The sequence below is a fragment of the Argopecten irradians genome, chromosome 14 (genome assembly GCF_041381155.1).
Source record: "Argopecten irradians isolate NY chromosome 14, Ai_NY, whole genome shotgun sequence".
In the NCBI taxonomy this organism is placed as follows: Eukaryota; Metazoa; Mollusca; class Bivalvia; order Pectinida; family Pectinidae; genus Argopecten; species Argopecten irradians.
This window is the reverse complement of record NC_091147.1, coordinates 32041363-32065186: the sequence shown is the minus strand read 5'-3', so window position 1 is coordinate 32065186 and position 23824 is coordinate 32041363. Positions and strand designations below refer to the sequence as shown.

The window sequence follows — 23824 nt, the reverse complement described above, 5'->3', positions numbered from 1 at the left end:
AATTCAAAGCCACACAGTTAATGACAGTGTACCATTATTTAATTATTTTAATATACATCATAGGACCAATGACTGACAGTGTACCATTATATAATTGGACCAATTTACTGACAGTGTACCATTATATAATTATTTTAATATACATCAAAGGACCAATGACTGACAGTGTACCATTATATAATTATTTTAATATACATCAAAGGACCAATGACTGACAGTGTACCATTATATAATTATTTGTAATATACATCATAGGACCAATGACTGACAGTGTACCATTATATAATTATTTTAATATACATCAAAGGACCAATGACTGACAGTGTACCATTATATAATTATTTTAATGTACATCAAAGGACCAATGACTGACAGTGTACCATTATATAATTATTTTAATGTACATTCAAAGGACCCATGACTGACAGTGTACCATTATATAATTATTTTAATGTAAAGGACATCATAGGACCATGACTGGACAGTGTAGTGTACCATTATATAATTATTTTAATGTACATCAAAGGACCAATGACTGACAGTGTACCATTATATAATTATTTTAATATACATCATAGGACCAATGACTGACAGTGTACCATTATATAATTATTTTAATATACATCATAGGACCAATGACTGACAGTGTACCATTATATAATTATTTTAATATACATCAAAGGACCAATGACTGACAGTGTACCATTATTTAATTATTTTAATGTACATCATAGGACCAAACTATCTGTTTATCTGTGGTCGCACACATCTACATGTAGCCTTCAGTTTTACTATGAAATATTCTAGGAGTGAATACAGAGACATTAACCCCTGGAATATCAAGAAAGAAAGACATTTTTTCAACAAAAATAAAATCTTAGACAACTACAAGTACATGTATAGGTATAAATAAACTGTTCGAAAAATAATCCACAAAACATATAAACAATTATATAACAAATTAACCTGAAATTACTGATGTGTGACATGTACCCAGTGTAACACCACAGTATGTATATGTAACATCGTGTTTACATGTGCAAAATCAATTTCGCACTAACATTCATTTGAGAAAGGATATGTATGTTTGAAAGATTTTAATGATGATTTTAATGTATAATATTATATTTAATTTTGATAAAGATTGTATTGTACAATATTATATAATTGTGTTATAACTAGGTTTCTCTGTTAATTACATTATAGCCAGGTTTTCTTGAGTAAAGCTATCCTCTCATTGTGACCAGCTCCTCAGATGACGTTGGGTGAATGGCGACCGTATCATCAAAATGTTTCTTGGTGGCCCCCATTTTGATGGCCACTGCAAATCCTTGAAGCATCTCATCAACACCCTGCCCGACCATATGTAATCCAATCACCTATTTAACAGGAACGAAATCATTGTGAGGAAATTTAATGTTAGTAAGAAATAACTAAAGCTAAGGAAAGATACAAATAATGTTTCTCGTGGTTAAATGTACATAGCTTAGCTGTAATCTGTAAGTGTTTTTCCCATCAGATATGCTGACCTTAATTATGATTGCACCAATAATCTGTATATCATTAATAAAGTGTATGTATATGGTTGTTATGGTAATTGCACAGATCCGATAACTTTTACACAAAAAATTTAAATAGGTAGATTTACAGGTATTATTAATATATTTTATAATATTTTGATAGTAATCTTATTCTTCCTAAATGTCAGCACTTACCTTTAGCAGTGTAATGTAAATAAAAGACAGGTTAAGCAACCTTATGGGTTCGTTAACATGTGTTTTTATGGATACGTGTAGACGAACATGTTGACGTTATCTGTTTATGTCATGAAAACAACGTCATTACAAACGTTTCATGATATGAGCGTGTTTGGAGTTATGTTTGCTAGCTCGGTTCAGCTATCTATATCTCAATGTTTTGTGCCTTATTCAAATGCAGTTATACACTGTAAAATAGCATAAATACTTAAAAACATAAACTACTGTAAAATTAACTAAAAAATACAAAGGCATTCAAACAGAATTGTTTGCACGTTTGTACGTACATGTAATTGCTACGCTACAACATTTCTCACCTTTTCCTCGGGTTACAATACAAACATTTCTCACCTTTTCCTCGGGTTACAATACAAACATTTCTCACCTTTTCCTCGGGTTACAATACAAACATTTCTCACCTTTTCCTCAGGTAAGAGACAAATGAGTTTCATGCTACACTTGTGTTTTTCACTCGTCACTGAGTAGTACATCGGAGTAAAAGTCGAGGAGTAGATTTTTATCTTATCATCGCCGTACTTTGTCCGAGCCTCTTCTGAAAAAAAAAAAAAAATGTTGAGCATTGATAAAATAATAAAAGATCAACAAAGATACTGTAAAACTAATAATTTTCAAGGGGTCACGTGTTCGTGATTTCACAGGTCATTGGCATGGTTGCGATTTCATTGGTCATTGGCATGGTTGTGATTTCACAGGTCGTTGCCATGGTTGTAATTTCACAGGTCATTGCCATGGTTGTGATTTCACAGGTCGTTGCCATAATTGTGATTTCACAGGTCATTGCCATGCTTGTGACATTTGAGATGTGAAATATCTAGGATTTTTTTAATTTTCAGATTATACTCTTGAAACCAAATGGCAAAATTTTAATTTTTTATTTGCTGAGATAAGATTTTTTTAGTTATAGGACCAATTAAATCATAAACGAGAATAAACAGTTATAGAGTAACCTATCTGGTTTCCTTTGGAGAGGCCTCAGAATACCTAGTTATAGAGTAACCTATCTGGTTTCCTTTGGAGTGGCCTCAGAATACTCAGTTATAGAGTAACCTATCTGGTTTCCTTTGGAGTGGCCTCAGAATACCTAGTTATAGAGTAACCTATCTGGTTTCCTTTGGAGAGGCCTCAGAATACCTAGTTATAGAGTAACCTATCTGGTTTCCTTTGGAGTGGCCTCAGAATACTCAGTTATAGAGTAACCTATCTGGTTTCCTTTGGAGTGGCCTCAGAATACTCAGTTATAGAGTAACCTATCTGGTTTCGTTTGGAGTGGCCTCAGAATACCTAGTTATAGAGTAACCTATCTGGTTTCCTTTGGAGTGGCCTCAGAATACTCAGTTATAGAGTAACCTATCTGGTTTCCTTTGGAGTGGCCTCAGAATACTCAGTTATAGAGTAACCTATCTGGTTTCCTTTGGAGTGGCCTCAGAATACTCAGTTATAGAGTAACCTATCTGGTTTCCTTTGGAGAGGCCTCAGAATACCTAGTTATAGAGTAACCTATCTGGTTTCCTTTGGAGTGGCCTCAGAATACTCAGTTATAGAGTAACCTATCTGGTTTCCTTTGGAGTGGCCTCAGAATACTCAGTTATAGAGTAACCTATCTGGTTTCCTTTGGAGTGGCCTCAGAATACTCAGTTATAGGGATCAACCAACTAAATAAAAAAAGACCTTCGAAATGGCCCCTGTGTATACAAGATTGAGCCCAGGATAGAATTTTAACCCGGCCGCTGATTGGCTGGCTAATCATGAATTTCAAAAGTAAAAATGTTTTCTGACAGGTAATTATTCCTAGAAAACCATAATATCAATTTGGAAATTCATATTGAGATTTAGGTTCAAAATATCAATTTTGATAATGAATAGGTAAAAACATTAGAATTTCCGGATATTTTAGTGCAAAATGCCCGCCTGATTTCAATAAAGCTACCCTGGTTGGAGTTTGAGCAGAAGGACCCAAACTTTTTTTTCTATCTAGTGTTATATGAGAACCTAGACTTTAATTATAGAACACAATACCTAACTAATAATTCTTTGTTTTAATAATACAGTACAAAACTTTAACAAAGTTTAACACTGTGGTCTATGTAAAATCATTTAGTTGGTTGCTCTCTATAGCGAACGCAACCGGAAGTATAAGAGTCAGTCACTGGAGCCGAGTGAGTCCATGGATACAAAGGTAAGTCGCCAAGTTTTAGAATAATATGTGTCACTGTGACTATGCATGCAGTTTATTTAGAATTGGCCAGTAAGTTAATGGTACATATAACGTAGATTCAGGTAATTAGCACGGCTGTAAACGTGTGACATGTGCGTTTAACACCAGATGGGTACGATCTCATGGGTGCGCGATGCATGGTCTCCTCAGTTGTCAGAATTTAGTTTACAGAACTGTATGCATGTTCCAGTTTAGGTGAACCAGGAATTAGCGGTCAAATCAAGAAATTGGGGGTCAGTCATCTCTGCCATATTGGAGTGCCGAGAGCCATAAAGGTATAAAACATAAGTTACAGCTTATACATTTGAAATCGGTAACATTAAGGGGAGACAATTACATGGTATTACATAATGTCTAGTTTGGGGTGTGGTATTTAGACCTGCCAGGTATCATTGGTGGGAGGGGGGGGGGGGGGGGGGGGGGGAGGGGGGAGTCATCTCAGGTAAGCTAATTTAACTAATTGTACTGATCAATTGTAATATTAGGGCTAATTAGTTTATTAAAAGTATGCATTTTATGTTATAATGATGAAAAATACCATTTTGTGAATATTTTTTCCTTTAATGAAACATATTAATGGTGTTTCAGGGTCATTCAAGATTTCCGGAAATATGTGTTGGTTGCACAGATTCCAGTCATGGACAAAGACATGCATCTTTCGTGCTCATTACAGGTTTGATCTTTGTTTAATTTGTTTATTTTAAACAGAAAGGCTCTGGAACCATGTTCCTGGTAAATTTGAATGTGAAAAAGGTTTGGTATATCTAGTTTTCTTCCAAAATCTTGACATTTTCTATATTATAGGGGTACCTGATTATGTAATGGATTATCTCCCCTTGGCTGGGGACTTTTCCTATTTTTCATTATATTCAGAAAGTTTAATCATGTAACTAATAATTAACTTAAACAACATTAATACTATTTCAATATTTAATACATAATTTGCAATTAATCAACACAGTGTGTAAGTTCAACATTTCATGTTTTCAGAATTACTCCGCGGGTGACTGTCCGAAGGTGAAGCCCTGTCCTGGACAAACCACTTGACCGATTAAGTTAATATTACAGATTTGACATACAGCCGAAATACACTTTACATCATAGGTGAGTATTAGAATTTTAATTTCTGCTATAGGGATCAACCAACTAAATAAAAAAAGACCTTCGAAATGGCCCCTGTGTATACAAGATTGAGCCCAGGATAGAATTTTAACCCGGCCGCTGATTGGCTGGCTAATCATGAATTTCAAAAGTAAAAATGTTTTCTGACAGGTAATTATTCCTAGAAAACCATAATATCAATTTGGAAATTCATATTGAGATTTAGGTTCAAAATATCAATTTTGATAATGAATAGGTAAAAACATTAGAATTTCCGGATATTTTAGTGCAAAATGCGCCTGATTTCAATAAAGCTACCCTGGTTGGAGTTTGAGCAGAAGGACCCAAACTTTTTTTTCTATCTAGTGTTATATGAGAACCTAGACTTTAATTATAGAACACAATACCTAACTAATAATTCTTTGTTTTAATAATACAGTACAAAACTTTAACAAAGTTTAACACTGTGGTCTATGTAAAATCATTTAGTTGGTAGTTATAGAGTAACCTATCTGGTTTCCTTTGGAGAGGCCTCAGAATACCTAGTTATAGAGTAACCTATCTGGTTTCCTTTGGAGTGGCCTCAGAATACTCAGTTATAGAGTAACCTATCTGGTTTCCTTTGGAGAGGCCTCAGAATACCTAGTTATAGAGTAACCTATCTGGTTTCCTTTGGAGTGGCCTCAGTCAATGTATGGTGATTGTCACAACCTTAATGAAGAGTTAAAACGCATATGGTTGGGATTTTGATCCATAACATATCCTATAGGTTGTCATTTGTTGAACATAATTTAAAGATAATAGAATCAATATTAACACAAATCTATCAAGGATACAGGAGTATCACAAGCTGATTGGGTTTGGATGCTCCACACTCTTTGTATACATATTCCTGATCGACCAATGTTTATTCATACTTCTTACTGTGACTCATGATCAATAATGAAATTTTGTTTGTTTAGAAACAATTTCATCACACCTTCATCACCGACAATGGGCGCCACATTGTATTGATGACATCACATCAGTGTCTAACACGTGTGAGCTGTCTTCTTACCGCTGTAAGACACAGAGTTGTATAACAATGTATACTTGCCCTCAAGAGAAGATAACTCTATACTTACCAAAAGATGAAAGAGTCAGAGATGATTAGAGTCAGCTAACTGGACCCAGAACTGGTAGACTTACCTTCTGTGAGTCCTATTGTGCCTGTGGGAGGATGGGAGAACACCACAGTAGCTATATTGTTGTAGTCCAGCTTCAGATCATGTTCATTGTTAAATAGTCGATGTGCTAATCTGCGACCAGCTGCTATGGCAACTAGAAGTAAAGAAAATAGGTTTGACATGAATTTCTAATTCAAGTTAAAGATACTCCACCGCTGACAAATGCTATTTTTTCTGTATCAAAAACAGGAGCAGACAAATTAGTATTTTTCTTCAGTTACAAAAGTTACTTACTTTACACCATTACCGCCATTGAAAAGTTTGAGCTTCTAATTTTACTTCATGATAAAAATATCAAAAATAATTAATTGCATCCTGAAAAAATTCTGTGGCACAATGTTCTATATGGAATGAAGTACTGATTGCACATATACCAAAAGCAAGATAAATTACTTTATATTATTTTTGTGTTAAATTAAATTTCCTATCTAAATTGCTATGGATGCAAAGAAATTGATTTATATTATTGGAATCCTAAAAAGTCCTCCCGACTGGTTATGTCCGTGTCAATATTCCGACTCGGCCTCGCTTTCAGGATTTATTTTTAGAACTGTGCTAAACTTGGACATCGTTTTAATATAAAATGACTTTTGAAAGGCTAAAGAACACATTGAGACTGGTTTTCATTGCCTGACTATTCACTTTATAGGGACATGAACCTAAATAAACCATGTAAATTTGAGTAAAATACATATTTAAGACATGTCAGATACCTTACTAAGTAATATATATCTGTTATTGTGCAAATGTGTCGAATAAAATTATTTATATTGGAAATTCCATCTTTCTGTATTTTGAACCGGCCCGGTGGAATTTTGTAACGATTGTATAGTAGTGTTGAACTTTAGTGACCTCCGACAATGCACTGCACAAATGTAAATAAAATGGTGGGTCAAAAACGTGGGTGAAGCGAACACAAACAAATTCTGATAGAAAACAGTGTACGTCAAGAGTCAGTTACGTGCGCGATTTGGAAAGTAAGTAAATATAAATGGATTGCTACAATGCAAGAGACGGGAGCAACTCCCCACTTTATACTTGCGTGGTGTACATATGTGCAATAAGTCAGGAACCTCGCTTCGCGGTGCCCTGTCGAATGAAAAGTCTCGTTTGACTTTTGACTTATCATTCTTACGCTAAATACAAATTGTTTTATAACAAATATGGCTTAAACTTCATTTGTCAACCATCGTAAATTAGAAAATAATCTTAAAATGTGGAAAACTAATATTCCTTGTCATGTCAGCAAGTTTGTTGTTCATTATAACCTCGCTTTCGGCCAGCTTTCGTTTTGTGTTCCAAAAATAGAATATGACGGTCTATTTTTATCTTTTTTGAGGTAGGTATTCCCCACGTTTTCCTGTCGTTTTAGATAACCAATCATTGTAATAAAATATTCAATAAACATCTGAAAACCATATCTAAGCATACAGAACAACTTATTTAAGGTTCATGTCCCTTTAAAACCTTTCATGGATATTAATTTTTGTGATTTCAAAATGCAATAGAAACATACAAACTTTAATCACACAAGAATATGAGTTTACAGTAAAAAAGACATTCATGGAGGAAATCATACAGATTCCAACATTTATTACACAAATGAACGGTCATATCATCTGGCAAGTTCTATAGCTATAGATAACAATGGTATCATTAAATAAAGGGAAGTAACTCTAAGTTTGAAAAGAATGGACCAAAAGATATCGGAATGATGGTTCTTCTATATACCTCTTAGTTCCACTATTACATAAAGAGCTGCCAGACAGAAAAGTTAGAATGGACCTAAGAATCATGGACAAATGGATACATACCGGGAGTAAGGAGAGCTCGCCCACAGACATCTCCTAATGCGTAGATATTTTTGGCATCAGTATTCTGGTAGGCATCCACAATGATATGGCCTTTGCTATCTAACTTGACCCCCTGTATAAAGAAAAGATCATTTTATTAGAATCATTTATGTCACAAAATGTCTCCAGATTGATCAATTAGCTACCTACTACAGGAAGTTTACATTCCATACTCCTAACAGCCAGCTAACATTTTTTCCCCCCTGAATTTCAATTTCTGGTAAAAATAAGGTATATCTGTTTCGAGATACCAAAACAACATTCAATTTGCTCAAATACAATTTACCGTTGATTAGTCCCACCTTCCAGTGACTATCACGTCAAATTATGACATCATTTTGTGATGTCACAATAGAACTAATTACACTTGCCCTGTATCGTTTAAAAATCTTGCAGAGCTAGTATTCGATGATATTTTACCTGCTTCTCCAGGTTTAGTCCCGGTGTACTAGGATTTCGACCAATAGCAAACAAGAGACAGTCAACATCTGTTATCGGTTCCCCAGTTGTGGCCAAGGTCAGGCTACCATTTTCCTCCTTTGTTACTGACTTGGTCTGCGTCCTTCTGATGACCTTCACCCCATCTTGTTCCAAATTCTTTGTAACCTCACTACTGACCATGGAGTCAAAGGTCCTTAATACCTTCAACAGAAACACTGTTGTATACCTTAAACACAAACAAATCTATATGGTTTTCTAAATCAAAGACTAGACCAGTCTGTAATGTCAGTGGTAAATGAGATGATTAGAAACTTATCTATTTATATATCTAGTACCTGATCATATCGGATCATGATCGATGTGTCTGATCCCAGAGCGTTAAATATTCCCGCTAACTCCACTGCAATGTATCCAGCACCAATCACCACAACTTTCCTGCCATGACAAAGACATCAACATATTGTTTAAAATCATACAAAACTCTTAAAATATCAATGATAGCATACTTAGTGTGATACAAGTCTCGACATACCAGGTTAGAAATAACAGATTACAAGAGGGGCAAGGGCCTTAACAGTGGTGACAGTCGTATAGGAAATCAGTTTGGTATGATTTGGGATCAACCGAAAAAAACTTTGTAGAGATATATGTCAGGTTCTTTTTTGGCAAGTTTCAGCCAAATCATACCAGTAGAACTAAAGGTGTTTTCAAGATGGCGGATGTGGCAACGATCTTAGATATCAGATTGACCCAAAAAATAACAGCACTTTTGTTGGGACAATGTCAGGATAATTTCAGGCAAGTTTCAACTAATTTGCACTGGTAGAAATGTGAAAAGTTTACGCATAGCGGATGGTGCACTGCGGAAGTAGACGGAAGAAACATGATAACTATTTAGGTCATCCTCACCTTGCTGATCAAAAAAAGAAAAAAATATATGACTTGAAAGAAAAACAAAAAGAGAGTTTTAAATGATTGTTTTGTACATACTTTGGCAAAGTTTCTAGTTCAAAGAAGCCGTCACTTGATATGCCATGTTCAGCACCTGGAATAAAAAAAAAATGGGAAATTGACAATGGAATACACAGGTAAGCATTCAGCCCATTATAAATATCAAAGCACACAAAATTCAACTCGTACTGTGGAACAGCTATTTTTATGTTATTTTCACGTCAAAATTAGTGCTACCACAATCGTCACATATATATGTACTTTTTATATGCCAATTCTTGGATACAAAGAACTCTTCTGGGAAGGAGATAGAAAACATTAATTTGGCCATGTGACCGCGAAAAATTTAGAGCACATTTTTCTGTCATGACGATGACACTTATAGGCAGAGAATACCAATGTCCGAGTAAAGGTCATAGTCGGTAATACTTGCTCGATAATGGAACTAAGATAAACTGTTGTGTTTTTGAGTTTCTTATTTGTTATTAATTTTTGGAAAAAGTACCCAGATAAGTTTTGAAATATTTGTAAGTGAGACGTCAGATACCGTTGAGTTCCTACTGTTAGGTGACAGAACCGTTTGATGCCGTTACTAACTTGTCATTTCCTTGTGAAGTGTCTAAATTCATTTTTCATGCATATTTTAATTATATTTAATACAATATGTTTTGGTAATTAGCTAAATAAAGTCACTAAATGTTGAAATTCAATTTTACATATGGTATAACTAGTATGTCTGTCAGTGGTATACCTGGTATGTCTGGTCAGTGGTATACCTTGGTATGTCTGGTCAGTGGTATACCTGGTATGTCTTGTCAGTGGTATACCCGGTATGTCTGGTCAGTGGTATACCTGGTATGTCAGGTCAGTGGTATACCTGGTATGTCTGGTCAGTGGTATACCTGGTATGTCAGGTCAGTGGTATACCTGGTATGTCTGGTCAGTGGTATACCTGGTATGTCTGGTCAGTGGTATACCTGGTATGTCAGGTCAGTGGTATACCTGGTATGTCTGGTCAGTGGTATACCTGGTATGTCAGGTCAGTGGTATACTGGTATGTAGGTCAGTGGTATACCTGGTATGTCAGGTCAGTGGTATACCTGGTATGTCAGGTCAGTGGTATACCTGGTATGTCGGTCAGTGGTATACCTGGTATGTCTGGTCAGTGGTATACCTGGTGTCAGGTCAGTGGTATACCTGGTATGTCAGGTCAGTGGTATACCTGGTATGTCAGGTCAGTGGTATACCTGGTATGTCTGGTCAGTGGTATACCTGGTATGTCTGGTCAGTGGTATACCTGGTATGTCTGGTCAGTGGTATACCTGGTATGTCAGTCAGTGGTATACCTGGTATGTCAGGTCAGTGGTATACCTGGTATGTCAGGTCAGTGGTATACCTGGTATGTCTGGTCAGTGGTATAACTGGTATGTCTGTCAGTGGTATACCTGGTATGTCAGGTCAGTGGTATACCTGGTATGTCTGGTCAAGTGGTATACCTGGTATGTCAGGTCAGTGGTATACCTGGTATGTCTGGTCAGTGGTATACCTGGTATGTCTGGTCAGTGGTATACCTGGTATGTCAGGTCAGTGGTATACCTGGTATGTCAGTGGTCAGTGGTATACCTGGTATATGGTCAGGTCAGTGGTATACCTGGTATGTCAGGTCAGTGGTATACCTGGTATGTCTGTCAGTGGTATACCTGGTATGTCTGTCAGTGGTATACCTGGTATGTCTGTCAGTGGTATACCTGGTATGTCTGGTCAGTGGTATACCTGGTATGTCAGGTCAGTGGTATACCTGGTATGTCAGGTCAGTGGTATACCTGGTATGTCAGGTCAGTGGTATACCTGGTATGTCAGGTCAGTGGTATACCTGGTATGTCTGTCAGTGGTATACTGGTATGTCTGGTCAGTGGTATACCTGTGTATGTCAGGTCAGTGGTATACCTGGTATGTCAGGTCAGTGGTATACCTGGTATGTCAGGTCAGTGGTATAACCTGGTATGTCTGGTCAGTGGTATACCTGGTATGTCTGGTCAGTGGTATAACTGGTATGTCTGTCAGTGGTATACTGTATGTCAGGTCAGTGGTATACCTATGGTATGTCAGGTCAGTGGTATACCTAGTATGTCTGTCAGTGGTATACTGGTATGTCAGGTCAGTGGTATATACCTGGTATGTCAGGTCAGTGGTATACCTGGTATGTCTGTCAGTGGTATACCTGGTATGTCTGGTCAGTGGTATACCTGGTATAGTCTGGGTGGTCAGTGGTATAACCTGGTATGTCTGGTCAGTGGTATACCTGGTATGTCTGTCAGTGGTATAACTGGTAGTGTACTGGTCAGTGGTATACCTGGTATGTCAGGTCAGTGGTATACCTGGTATGTCTGGTCAGTGGTATACTGGTATGTCAGGTCAGTGGTATACCTGGTATGTCTGTCAGTGGTTATACCTGTATGTCTGTCAGTGGTATAACCTGGTATGTCTGTCAGTGGTATACCTGGTATGTCAGTCAGTGGTATACCTGTATGTCAGGTCAGTGGTATACCTGGTATGTCTGTCAGTGGTATACCTGGTATGTTCTAGTCAGTCATACCTGGTATGTCTGTCAGTGGTATACCTGGTATGTCTGGTCAGTGGTATACCTGGTATGTCTGTCAGTGGTATACCTGGTATGTCAGGTCAGTGGTATTAACTGGTATGTCTGGTCAGTACCTGGTATGTCAGGTCAGTGGTATACCTGGTATGTCTGGTCAGTGGTATACCTGGTATGTCAGGTCAGTGGTATACCTGGTATGTCAGTCAGTGGTATACATGGTATGTCTGGTCAGTGGTATACCTGGTATGTCAGTCTGTGTCAGTGGTATACCTGGTATGTCAGGTCAGTGGTTATACCTGGTATGTCAGGTCAGTGGTATACCTGGTATGTCTGGTCAGTGGTATACCTGGTATGTCAGGTCAGTGGTATACTAAGTCTGGTCAGTGGTATACCTGGTATGTGCAGGTCAGTGGTATACCTGGTATGTCTGGTCAGTGGTATACTTATGTCAGGTCAGTGGTTTACCTGGTATGTCAGGTCAGTGGTATACTTGGTATGTCTGGTCAGTGTATTCAAGTGGTCAGTATACCTGGTCTGTCAGTGAGTATACTGGTCAGTGGTATAACTGGTATGTCTTGGGTCAGTGGTATAACCACTGGTATGTCTAGGTCAAGTGGTATACCTGGTATGTCCTGGTCAGTGGTATACATGGTATGTCCGGTTCAGTATGTCTGGGATCTGTGTGGTATACCTGGTATGTCTGGTCAGTGGTATACCTGGTATGTCTGGTCAGTGGTATACCTGGTATGTATGGTCAGTGGTATACCATGGTATGGTCTGGTCAGTGGTATACCTGGTATGTCTGGTCAGTGGTATACTTGGTCAAGTCTGGTCAGTGGTATACCTGGTATGTGCTGGCAGTGGTATACCTGGTATGTCAGGTTCAGTGGTATACCCACGATATGTCAGGTCAGTGGTATACCTGGTATGTCTGGTCAGTGGGTATACTGGTATGTCAGGTCAAGTGGTATACCTGGTATGTTCAGGTCCAGTGGTATACTTGGTATGTCTGGTCAGTGGTATACCTGGTATGTCAGGTCCGTGGTATTACCTCGTATGTCAAGGTCAGTGGTATACCTGGTATGTCGGGTCAGTGGTATACATGTATGTCAGGGTCAGTGGTTTTTTACTACCGGGTATGTTCAGGTCAGTGGCTATACCTGGTATGTCAGCGTCAGTGGTGTATACCTGGTATGTCAAGGTCAAGTGGTTATACCAGGTATGTCTGTCAGTGGTATGACTAGTATGTCGCGTCAGTGGTTATACTGGTATGTTTGTCCAGTGGTATAACTGGTATGTCTGGTCAGTGGTATACTGGTCATGTCAGGTCAGTGGTATTTCCCGGTATGTCTGGTCAGTGGTATAAATAGTATGTCTGTCAGTGGAATATGAATGTCTGTCAGTGGTATACCTGGTATGTCTGTCAGTGGTATACAGTGGTATATAACTGCGTATGTATGGTCAGCTGGTATACTGGTATGTCTGTCAGTGGTATACGGTATGTCTGGTCAGTGGTATATTGGTATGTCCAGTCAGTGGTATAATAAGTATGTCTTGGTCAGAGGTATACTTGGTGATGTCGGTCAGGGGTCCCTGGAATGTCAGACTCAGTGGTATACTTGGTATGTTTTCTTTTCTGGGGGTTTTTTTCAGTGTATAATCTAGTATGTCTGTCAGTGTTATACCTGGTATACAACTAGTATGTCTGTCAGTATGGTATTACTGGTCAGACTCCAGTGGTATACCTCGGTATGTACAGAGTCAGTGGTATAACCTGGTGTAAGGTCCAGTGGTATACGCTGGTATGTATGGGTCAGGGTGGTTTTACCTGGTATGTCTGTCCCCCCCCCCCCAAAAAAAACCAACACACAATGTAAAAAAAAAAAAAAAAACCAAAAAAAAAAAAAACCCCAAAAACTGGTATACTGTATGTACTGGTTCAGTGGTATACCTGGTATGTCAGAGTCAGTGGTATACCTGGTTATGTCAGGTCAGTTGGTATACCTGGTATGTCAGGTCAGTGGTATACATGTCTGGTGGTATACCAGGTCAGTGGTATACTGGTCATGTCTGGTCAGAAAGGGTGGGGGGGGTATACCTGGTATGTCAGGGTCAGTGGTATACCTGGTATGTCTGGTCAGTGTATAACTTGTGGTATGTCAGGTCAGTGGTATAGACTGTATGTCTGGTCAGTGGTTATACCTGGTATGTACCAGGGTCAGTGGTATACCTGGATATGTCAGGTCAGTGGTAATTACCCTGGTATGTCTGTCAGTGGTATAACTGATATGTCAGGTCAGTGGTTATACCTGGTATGTCAGGTCAGTGGTATACATGGTATGTATGTCAGTGGCTATACCTGGTATGTCAGGGTCAGTGGTATACCTGGTAGTCTGTCAGTGGTATACCTGGTATGTCAGGTCAGTGGTATAACCTGGTATGTAATGGTCAGTGGTATACCTGGTATGTCTGTCAGTGGTATACCTGGTATGTCTTGTCAGTGGTATACGCGCCTGGTATGTCCTGGTCAGTTGGTATACCTGGTAAGTCTGGTATGGTCATACCTGGTCAGTGGTCATAAACTGGTATGTCTGTCCCCAGTGGTATACCTGGTATGTCACCAGTCAGTGGTATACCTGGTATGTCTGGTCAGTGGTATACCTCTTGTATATGTCAGGTCAGTGTATACCTGGTATGCTGGTCATGGTATGAATACATGTATTGCCAGGTCAGTGTGTATACCTGGTATGTCTGTCAGTGGTATACCTGGTATGTCCATGTCATTGGTAAATACCTGGTATGTCATTTGGTCAGAGGAATACCCTGGTATGTCAGGTCAAGTGGTATACCTTGATAACTGGTACAGGTCCATGGTATACCTGGTATGTCAGGTCAGTAGTGGTATACCTGGAAATGTCCCTGGTCCAGGTGGGTATACCTGGTATGTCAGGTCAGTGGTATACCTGGTAATGTCCTGGTCAGTGGTATCACTGGTGGTATGTCAGGTACAGGTGGTATACCTGGTATGTCTGTCAGTGAGTATACTGGTATGTCTGTCAGTGTGGTATAAACTGGTATGTCTGGTCAGTTGGTATACCTGGTATGTCAGGTCAGTGGTATACTGGTATGTCTGTCAGTGGTTTACCTGGTATGTCTGGTCAGTGGTATACCTGGTATGTCTGGTCAGTGGTATAACTGGTATGTAGGGTCAGTGGTATACCTGGTATGTCTGGTCAGTGGTATATACCTGGTATGTCCTGTCAGTGGTATACCTGGTATGTCTGGTCAGTGGTATACCTGGGTCATGTCAGGTCAAGTGGTATTCCTGGTATGTCTGGTCAGTGGTATACCTGGTATGTCAGGTCAGTGGTATACCTGGGATATGTCTCCTGTCAGTGGTATACCTGGTATGTCAGGTCAGTGGTATAACCTTGGTATGTTCTGGTCAGTGGGTATACAATATGTCAGGTATGGTATTACCTGGTATGTCAGGTTCAGTGGTATACTTGGTATGTCTGGTCAGTGGTATACCTGGTATGTCTGGTCAGTGGTATACCTGGTATGTCAGGTCAGTGGTTTACCTGGTATGTCAGGTCAGTGGTATACCTGGTATGTCTGGTCAGTGGTATACCTGTATGTGTCAGGTCAGTGGTATAACCTGGTATGGTCTGGTCAGTGGTATACCTGGTATGTCAGGTCAGTGGTATACCTGGTATGTCTGGTCAGTGGTATAACCTGGTATGTCAGGTCAGTGGTATACCCTGGTATGTTGGTCAGTGGTATATACTGGTATCTGTCAGGTCAGTGGTATACCTGGAATGTTCTGGTCAGTGGTATACCTGGTATGTCAGGTCAGTGGTATACTTGGTATGTCTGGTCAGTGCGTATACCTGGTATGTCAGGTCAAGTGGTATACCCTGGTATGTCTGGTCAGTGGTATACCTGGTATGTCTGGTCAGTGGTTATAACACTGGTTGTCAGGGTGTCAGTGGTATAACATGGTATGTCTGGTCAGTGGTATACCTGGTATGTCTGGTCAGTGTGGTATGTACAGGTATGTCTGATGTCCAGTCAGTGGTATACCTGGTATGTCAGGTCAGTGGTATGGTAATACATGGTATGTCTGGTACAGTGGTATATACCAGTCAGTGGTATGTCTGGTCTAGTGGTTGGTATACTTGGTATGGTAGTCAAGTCTGGTCAAGTGGTATACCTGGTAATGTCTGAGTCAGTGGTATACCTGATGTCTGGTCAGTTTGTCTGGTAAGTGGTATATACTAGACATGTCTGTCAGTGGTATACCTGGTATGTCTGGTCAGTGGTATAACTGGTATGTCAGAGTCAGTGGTATACCTGGTATGTCAGGTAAGTGGTATAACCATGGTATGTCTGGTCAGTGGTTATACCTGGATGTCATGTCAGTGGTATACTGTATGTCAGGTTAGTGGTATACTTGGTATGGTCAGGTCAGGTGGTATACCTGGGTATGTCCCTGGTCAGTGGTATAACCTTGGCTATGTCTGGTCAGTGGTATAACTTGGGTATGTCTGTCAGTGGTTATACTGGTATGTCTGTCAGTGGTATAACTAGAATGTCTGTCAGTGGTATACATGGTATGTCAGGTCAGTGGTATACCTGGTACTGTCTGGTCAGTGGTATACCTGGTATGTCTGTCAGTGGGTATAACTGGTATGTCTGTCAGTGGGTATAACCTGGTATGTCTGTCAGTGGTATACCTGGTATGTCTGTCAGTGGTATAGCTGGTATGTATGGTCAGTGGTATACCTGGTATGTCAGGTCAGTGGTTATACCTGGTTATGTCTGGTCAGTGGTATACCTGGTATGTCTGGTCAGTGGTTTACCTGGTATGTCTGGTCAGTGGTATACCTGGTATGTCTGGTCAGTGGTATAACTGGTATGGTAAGTCTGGTCAGTGGTATACCCCGGTATGTCTGGTCAGTGGTATACCTGGTATGTCAGGTCAGTGGTATACCTGGTATGTTGTGTATAAATGGATGACCCCCTGTGGTATACCTGGTATGTTGGGTATAAATGGATGACCCCCAGTGGTATACCTGGTATGTTGTGTATAAATGGATGACCCCCAGTGGTATACCTGGTATGTTGGGTATAAATGGATGACCCCCAGTGGTATACCTGGTATGTTGGGTATAAATGGACGACCCCCAGTGGTATACCTGGTTGTTGGTATAAAATGGATGAACCCTCAGTAGTATACCTGGTATGTTGTGTATAAATGGACGACCCCCAGTGGTATACCTGGTATGTTGGGTATAAATGGACGACCCCCAGTGGTATACCTGGTATGTTGGGTATAAATGGACGACCCCCAGTGGTATACCTGGTATGTTGGGTATTAAAAAATGGATGACCCCCAGTGGTATACCTGGTATGTTGGGTATAAATGGACCCCCCAGTGGTATACCTGGTATGTTGGGTTATAAAATGGACGACCCCCAGTGGTATACCTGGTATGTTGGGTATAAATGGACGACCCCCCAGTGGTATACCTGGTATGTTGGGTATTAAATGGACGACCCCCAGTGGTATACCTGGTGTGTGTTTATTAATGGACGACCCCCATTGGTATACCTGGTATGTTGGGTATAAATGGATGACCTCCGGTAGCTATAAGTATATGCTTGGCTGCATATTTCTGGCCGTTCACTTCCACACATCCATCATCTGTGAATGTGGCTTTTCCTACTAAAGTTTCGACTTTAGACTACAAACAAACAAATCAAAGCCTGATACAAGGAAATAAAAAAAGAATATGTAGAATTTTCAATGTTTAAAGTTAAATGACATGGACATTATCCATATAAATTCTTGTGACAATATTGCGGTTCAGTGAATGACAAATCACAAAATGATAAAATCTCACCTTTCCCAGATTAGTCTCATAGATAGCATTGAGCCTCTTAATGTAATCATCTCGACTCTTCTTTACCACTCTGAAATGGAAATTGAACAAATATCACATTCAACCTTCTTATATGTACACTATGGTACTGTCAACCAACTCTCCTTCCCAGCTACGAAATTTTACAATCTCTGTTTCAAAATATTTTCATAGATATTAAGTTTTCGCGGATGCAGAATTGAATGGAATTATCATTGAATTTTAATGTGCAAAAAATATGGAAGATATCAAATCAAGGAGATGAAAAATTCGCAAATTTACCTTGATCGTGAAATTCATGAAAATAAATCACAGGCAAAACAAAGTTGTTTTATAGTATACCAATACTACATCAAGATACAGCATTTTTTTTAATGCAAGGATTTAGGAAGGCACAAATTACTGTGTTTAGATACAGCATTTTTTTAATGCAAGGATTTAAGAAGGCTCAAATTACTGTGTCAGATAAGATTGCGCTCTGGTTTGCTTGCTTGTTTGTTTGTTTTAATATCTTATTAACAGCCAGGTCCACCTAAGAATACGAAGTACTAGCTGTTTAGAAGATGGAGGAAAGATGGAGTATGTACTCCAAGAGAAACCATCAACAGGCAGTACAGAAAATTCTTTATATCTCGACACCTTTTTCATTCTTATTTTGTTTTGAAATCATATGGATGTTTTTCACTGTTATCTGGTAGCAATACTAAAGTTATTAAATATAAAATTTTAAATATCGTACAGTAATCACCAGGCTGAAAAGTGTACAGCTAATGTAATAATTACTGACAGGTATATTAATCAAAAACCAGGGTTGACAATACTATTGTTAAATATTGTGTGATTTTTATGTCTGAATACACACTGTGAGAAGTAGGATACAATTCTATATTTACCCCCAATCAACAATATGATACAGTTCAATGTTTACCCCCAATCAAGAATATGATACAGTTCAATGTTTACCCCCAATCAAGAATAAGATACAGTTCAATGTTTACCCCCAATCAAGAATAATGATACAGTTCAATGTTTACCCCCAATCAACTATATGATACAGTTCAATGTTTACCCCCAATCAAGAATATGATACAGTTCAATGTTTACCCCCAATCAAGAATAATGATACAGTTCAATGTTTACCCCCAATCAAGAATAATGATACAGTTCAATGTTTACCCCCAATCAAGAATAATGATACAGTTCAATGTTTACCCCCAATCAAGAATATGATACAGTTCAATGTTTACCCCCAATCAAGAATAATGATACAGTTCAATGTTTACCCCCAATCAAGAATAATGATACAGTTCAATGTTTACCCCCAATCAACAATATGATACAGTTCAATGTTTACCCCCAATCAAGATATGATACAGTTCAATGTTTACCCCCAATCAAGTATAATGATACAGTTCAATGTTTACCCCCAATCAAGAATAATGATACAGTTCAATGTTTACCCCCAATCAAATATCAAGTATAATGATACAGTTCAATGTTTACCCCCCAATCAAGAATAATGATACAGTTCAATGTTTACCCCCAATCAAGAATATGATACAGTTCAATGTTTACCCCCAATCAAGAATATGATACAGTTCAATGTTTACCCCCAATCAACAATATGATACAGTTCAATGTTTACCCCCAATCAACAATAATGATACAGTTCAATGTTTACCCCCAATCAAGAATAATGATACAGTTCAATGTTTACCCCCAATCAACAATATGATACAGTTCAATGTTTACCCCAATCAAGTATAATGAAACAGTTCAATGTTTACCCCAATCAAGAATAATGATACAGTTCAATGTTTACCCCCAATCAACATATGACCAATGTTTACCCCCAATCAAGAATAATGATACAGTTCAATGTTTACCCCCAATCAAGAATAATGATACAGTTCAATGTTTACCCCCAATCAAGAATATGATACAGTTCAATGTTTACCCCCAATCAAGAATATGATACAGTTCAATGTTTACCCCAAATCAAGAATAATGAAACAGTTCAATGTTTTCCCCCAATCAAGAATAATGATACAGTTCAATGTTTACCCCCAATCAAGAATATGATCCAGTTCAATGTTTACCCCCAATCAACAATATGAACAGTTCAATGTTTACCCCAATCAAGAATAATGTACAGTTAATGTTTACCCCCAATCAAGAATATGATACAGTTCAATGTTTACCCCCAATCAAGAATATGATACAGTTCAATGTTTACCCCCAATCAAGAATATGATACAGTTCAATGTTTACCCCCAATCAAGAATATGATACAGTTCAATGTTTACCCCCAATCAAGAATAATGATATAGTTCAATGTTTACCCCCAATCAAGAATATGATACAGTTCAATGTTTACCCCCAATCAAGAATATGATACAGTTCAATGTTTACCCCCAATCAAGAATATGATACAGTTCAATGTTTACCCCCAATCAAGAATATGATACAGTTCAATGTTTACCCCCAATCAAAACCTTTCATCTCAACATCAAAGCCATAGTCCTTGTAATGCTTCATCATTTCTGCATGCATCGCTGTGTTGAACATGACTTTCTTTGGAACACATCCAACATTTACCTGGAACGATATATACAAACTGATAGATAGTGAGGAAAGCATAAGCAACTGTTTACCAATTCATACACAATTATAATTTGTCAGCGGTGGAGAAGATTTAACATTGTTTTCACTTTTAAAAACAGGATCTAACGATTTAGTATTTTTCTTCAGTTACAAAAGTTACTTACTTTACACCATTACCACCATTGAAAAGTTTGATCTTCGGAAAATATGGGTATAAAATGTGTCGCACATCATTTACATAAAAAGGAGGCCGTGTGGTAATCGCATGGCATCTATTTCCAAAGAGAATTTTTTGGGGGACAACGAAGCAGGCCCGACTGAATGTTAGACGGTGTGATTGCCACTCGATTCCCGACCGGATATCGGACAGTACTTAAACGATATATGAAGGATATGTGGCCAGTTATGGAAACCTACGGGACACCAGAGAGATTTTAACTTCAAGTTAAAACTCTTCAGGCACCTCCCGATATAGAATGAATATACGTACCTGGCCTACCATACCTTTCAGCCGGGTACAAATTGGTCCCTATGTGTCTTAGTAGAGCACTGCCTCGGAAAATCACTCGGGCATAGTTTTCTTTACTTTTTTGTAGGTTTCCAATTATTTTATGCATATACATGCATTTACATATTATTTTTGTCCAAAACAAAAATACCGTTAACTACCATTCTTAATATCTATTGTACCACTAACAAGATGTCAAATTCACAATTTGTGGACTTGCCGTATAAATTCCCTTCAGAAAGACTTTCATATGTATTATGTAAAAAGATAATGCCTCGATGAGAATTTGATATTTTATGTGGTTTAGTTTTATTGCCCAGTAGGTAAGCAATATGAAACAAGTACGATAACAATGCAAACAAATGTTTAAAATGGTTTGCATAACCATTACTTTGCTCCATTAGCAGTAATAGGCACCAATTGTAGCTCTAAATTAAAGACGACACTATTTTCTGTCAAAAAGTCTTTTGAGCTACAATATTGCTACTCCCGATGCTGCTTGAGAGCCCCGGCCACCGGCCGGACGGCCATGTCTGGTGTATGGCTGGGAACCGGGCTTAAATTGCTCAAAATCATGCCTGAAGTAAAGCCTAATCGGAAATCGGAAGGGGGTTGTGACGGAAGCATTATAGGGGCATATCTGCAGATCGCCAGTTGTCTATATAAACAATGTGTTAATTAGTTAGAGTTGTCTCCCATTGTACACCAAGGTTATCTCGTACTCGTGACGGTCCAAACTACCCAACAAAACTCATTGACATTAATACTAAAACGCCTATGTGTCCCACCTAGTTATGTACATAAGTTCAGTTTGTCTTAGCCGATAAACATTGACATGTTTTCATCCCCACTTACACATGTGCCTCCCCATCTAGCTTGCTCCACTACGGCCACTTTGACACCAAACTCGGCCGCTCTCCTCGCGCTGGCGATCCCTCCAGATCCCCCTCCTAGCACCAGATAATCGAAATTCTTGACTACGGGAGGCATGACGTTTGCCAGTAACAGTCGTGTGAATCGCATGAATGAATTTGGTTACTTACACCGGAGTAATAACTAAAACGGTGTCAACCGAATTTAAACCCCCTATTTAAGTCCGAGTTCAAAGTGAAAGCGCGCAACCGGGCGCGATATCGACCAAATTCCAGCTTTTTATAAATATGCTCAATTTTACACATAAACTTAACTTGATTTCGTTTTCTGGATACATGTACCTTATATACACCACATAGAGTATTATTTTAATCTATTTTTGATCTAAATTTCTTCCGTACCTTCAATCAGGGAAACTCCTTCTTTGTCTTTGTTGACAGGCAGAGGGACCTCCTGTTTATAGGCATTTTGCCTTGGCTAACTACGTACTTTTAAGTGCATTCTTTTCAACATGACATTTTTTGCATCAACACAAAGTTTAAACATTATATCATGGTTTGATGTGATCAGTTTTCCCGGTTGATGCTATTTAATATGATTTGAATAATATGAAAGCACGAAAACAAGCAATTTTACCTGGTTTTTCGAAAATCAGGCATTCAAAACCGGAAGTGTGTTTTGTTTTATTAATAAATAAGTTAAAATATATATTTTTGTATCCAAAATCGTACTCATACCATCTGAACTTACTGAACTTTAACAACATATCAAAGTTATTCTTTAATATTCAACTATTTACATGTAAGAGTTTATCTAAAAAAAAACCTAAGCACGTACAGCGGTACATCTGCTGATCTAAAATTGGAGGAGTTGCCAATCTCTATGTATATATGTTTATATATTTCTGCTTCAATGTCATACACCAAAATGGAGATGAGATCATTCCCTTTCCAATGATGTCTTCCAATTTTCGCTGACATTTCGATCTGTATAGATAGTTATAAACTTACTGTATTTTTGCTACCATTCACTTTATGTCTCCACTTAAACTCAACCCTATTTATATAAAAATTAGACCACCAGTGGTGTTCTGACCAGTGTGACGTCTATGGCACGCCGTTTTGTCATAGAATACACATAATACTTAAGACCTTAAGGGCAAATAATGTTTTTTTGCCATTATGTACATTTCACCTTAAGGGCAAAAGATTTGACCTTAAAGTCAAAAACTTTTTTCTCCTTAAGGTCAAATCTTTTGCCCTTAAAGTTAATGTATATAATGGCAAATAAGTAATCTATAGAAGTCACTATGCTATCCATACCCCTAATCACAAAAATGTACTTGTCCACATACTGAACAACATAAAACGCTTAGGGAAGTGAAATTTTAAGTCCTTAAAAAGTTAAAAACAAAAACCAAAAAAAAAAAAAAAAAAAAAAAACAATGAAAACACCAAACAACTGTTGAAAATTAAAAATCCCCAAAAACACTTTCACAAAATTGTTTTCAAAATTGTTCGTTTTTTTGCACTAAAAGTATATCTAGTAATAATTCATTTACATTGCTACAATAAGGTAAATAAATCTTTTGCCTTAAGGTCAAAAAACTTTTTTAACCTTAAGGTAAATAAATCTTTTAACCTCAAGGTTAAATAACTGTTTGGACTATTTTATACTTTTGACTATGATAAAAAAAATTACCATTCTCCTTCAAAAAATAAAAAAAATACTACAAGATTCTTGATTTATTGA

At 38.1% G+C, this 23824-nt stretch overlaps 1 protein-coding gene and 1 long non-coding RNA gene across 2 annotated transcripts; one reads left to right on the top strand and one right to left on the bottom strand.

The window, feature by feature from the left end:
* Positions 1-536: 536 nt before the first annotated feature.
* On the bottom strand, positions 537-22276 carry LOC138307396 (glutathione reductase, mitochondrial-like). Its single transcript, XM_069248120.1, has 12 exons — positions 22055-22276; positions 20570-20685; positions 18070-18139; positions 17778-17910; positions 9605-9659; positions 8950-9049; positions 8594-8815; positions 8135-8246; positions 6283-6414; positions 2177-2310; positions 1200-1379; positions 537-831 (listed from the first exon to the last, which is right to left on the bottom strand). The coding sequence occupies exons 1-11, from the start codon at positions 22220-22222 to the stop codon at positions 1227-1229; spliced, it is 1395 nt and encodes a 464-aa protein (XP_069104221.1). The 5' UTR covers positions 22223-22276; the 3' UTR covers positions 537-831; positions 1200-1226.
* LOC138307835 (uncharacterized) lies at positions 3698-5500 on the top strand. Its single transcript, XR_011206047.1, has 3 exons — positions 3698-3954; positions 4582-4666; positions 4984-5500. It is a non-coding gene; the product is annotated as an uncharacterized lncRNA (long non-coding RNA).
* Positions 22277-23824: the final 1548 nt, after the last annotated feature.

What these genes read in the sequence shown, in the direction of transcription:
- LOC138307396 (XM_069248120.1), bottom strand. Translation starts at nt 22,222, where the DNA reads ATGCGATTCACACGACTGTTACTGGCAAACGTCATGCCTCCCGTAGTC. An exon ending in GCGAGCTCTCCTTACTCCCG is followed by an intron (nt 6,415 to 8,134) that starts GTATGTATCCAT and finishes CTTTACTTCTAG; the next exon opens with TTGCCATAGCAGCTGGTCGC. An exon ending in CACAATAGGACTCACAGAAG is followed by an intron (nt 2,311 to 6,282) that starts GTAAGTCTACCA and finishes TTTTTTTTTCAG; the next exon opens with AAGAGGCTCGGACAAAGTAC.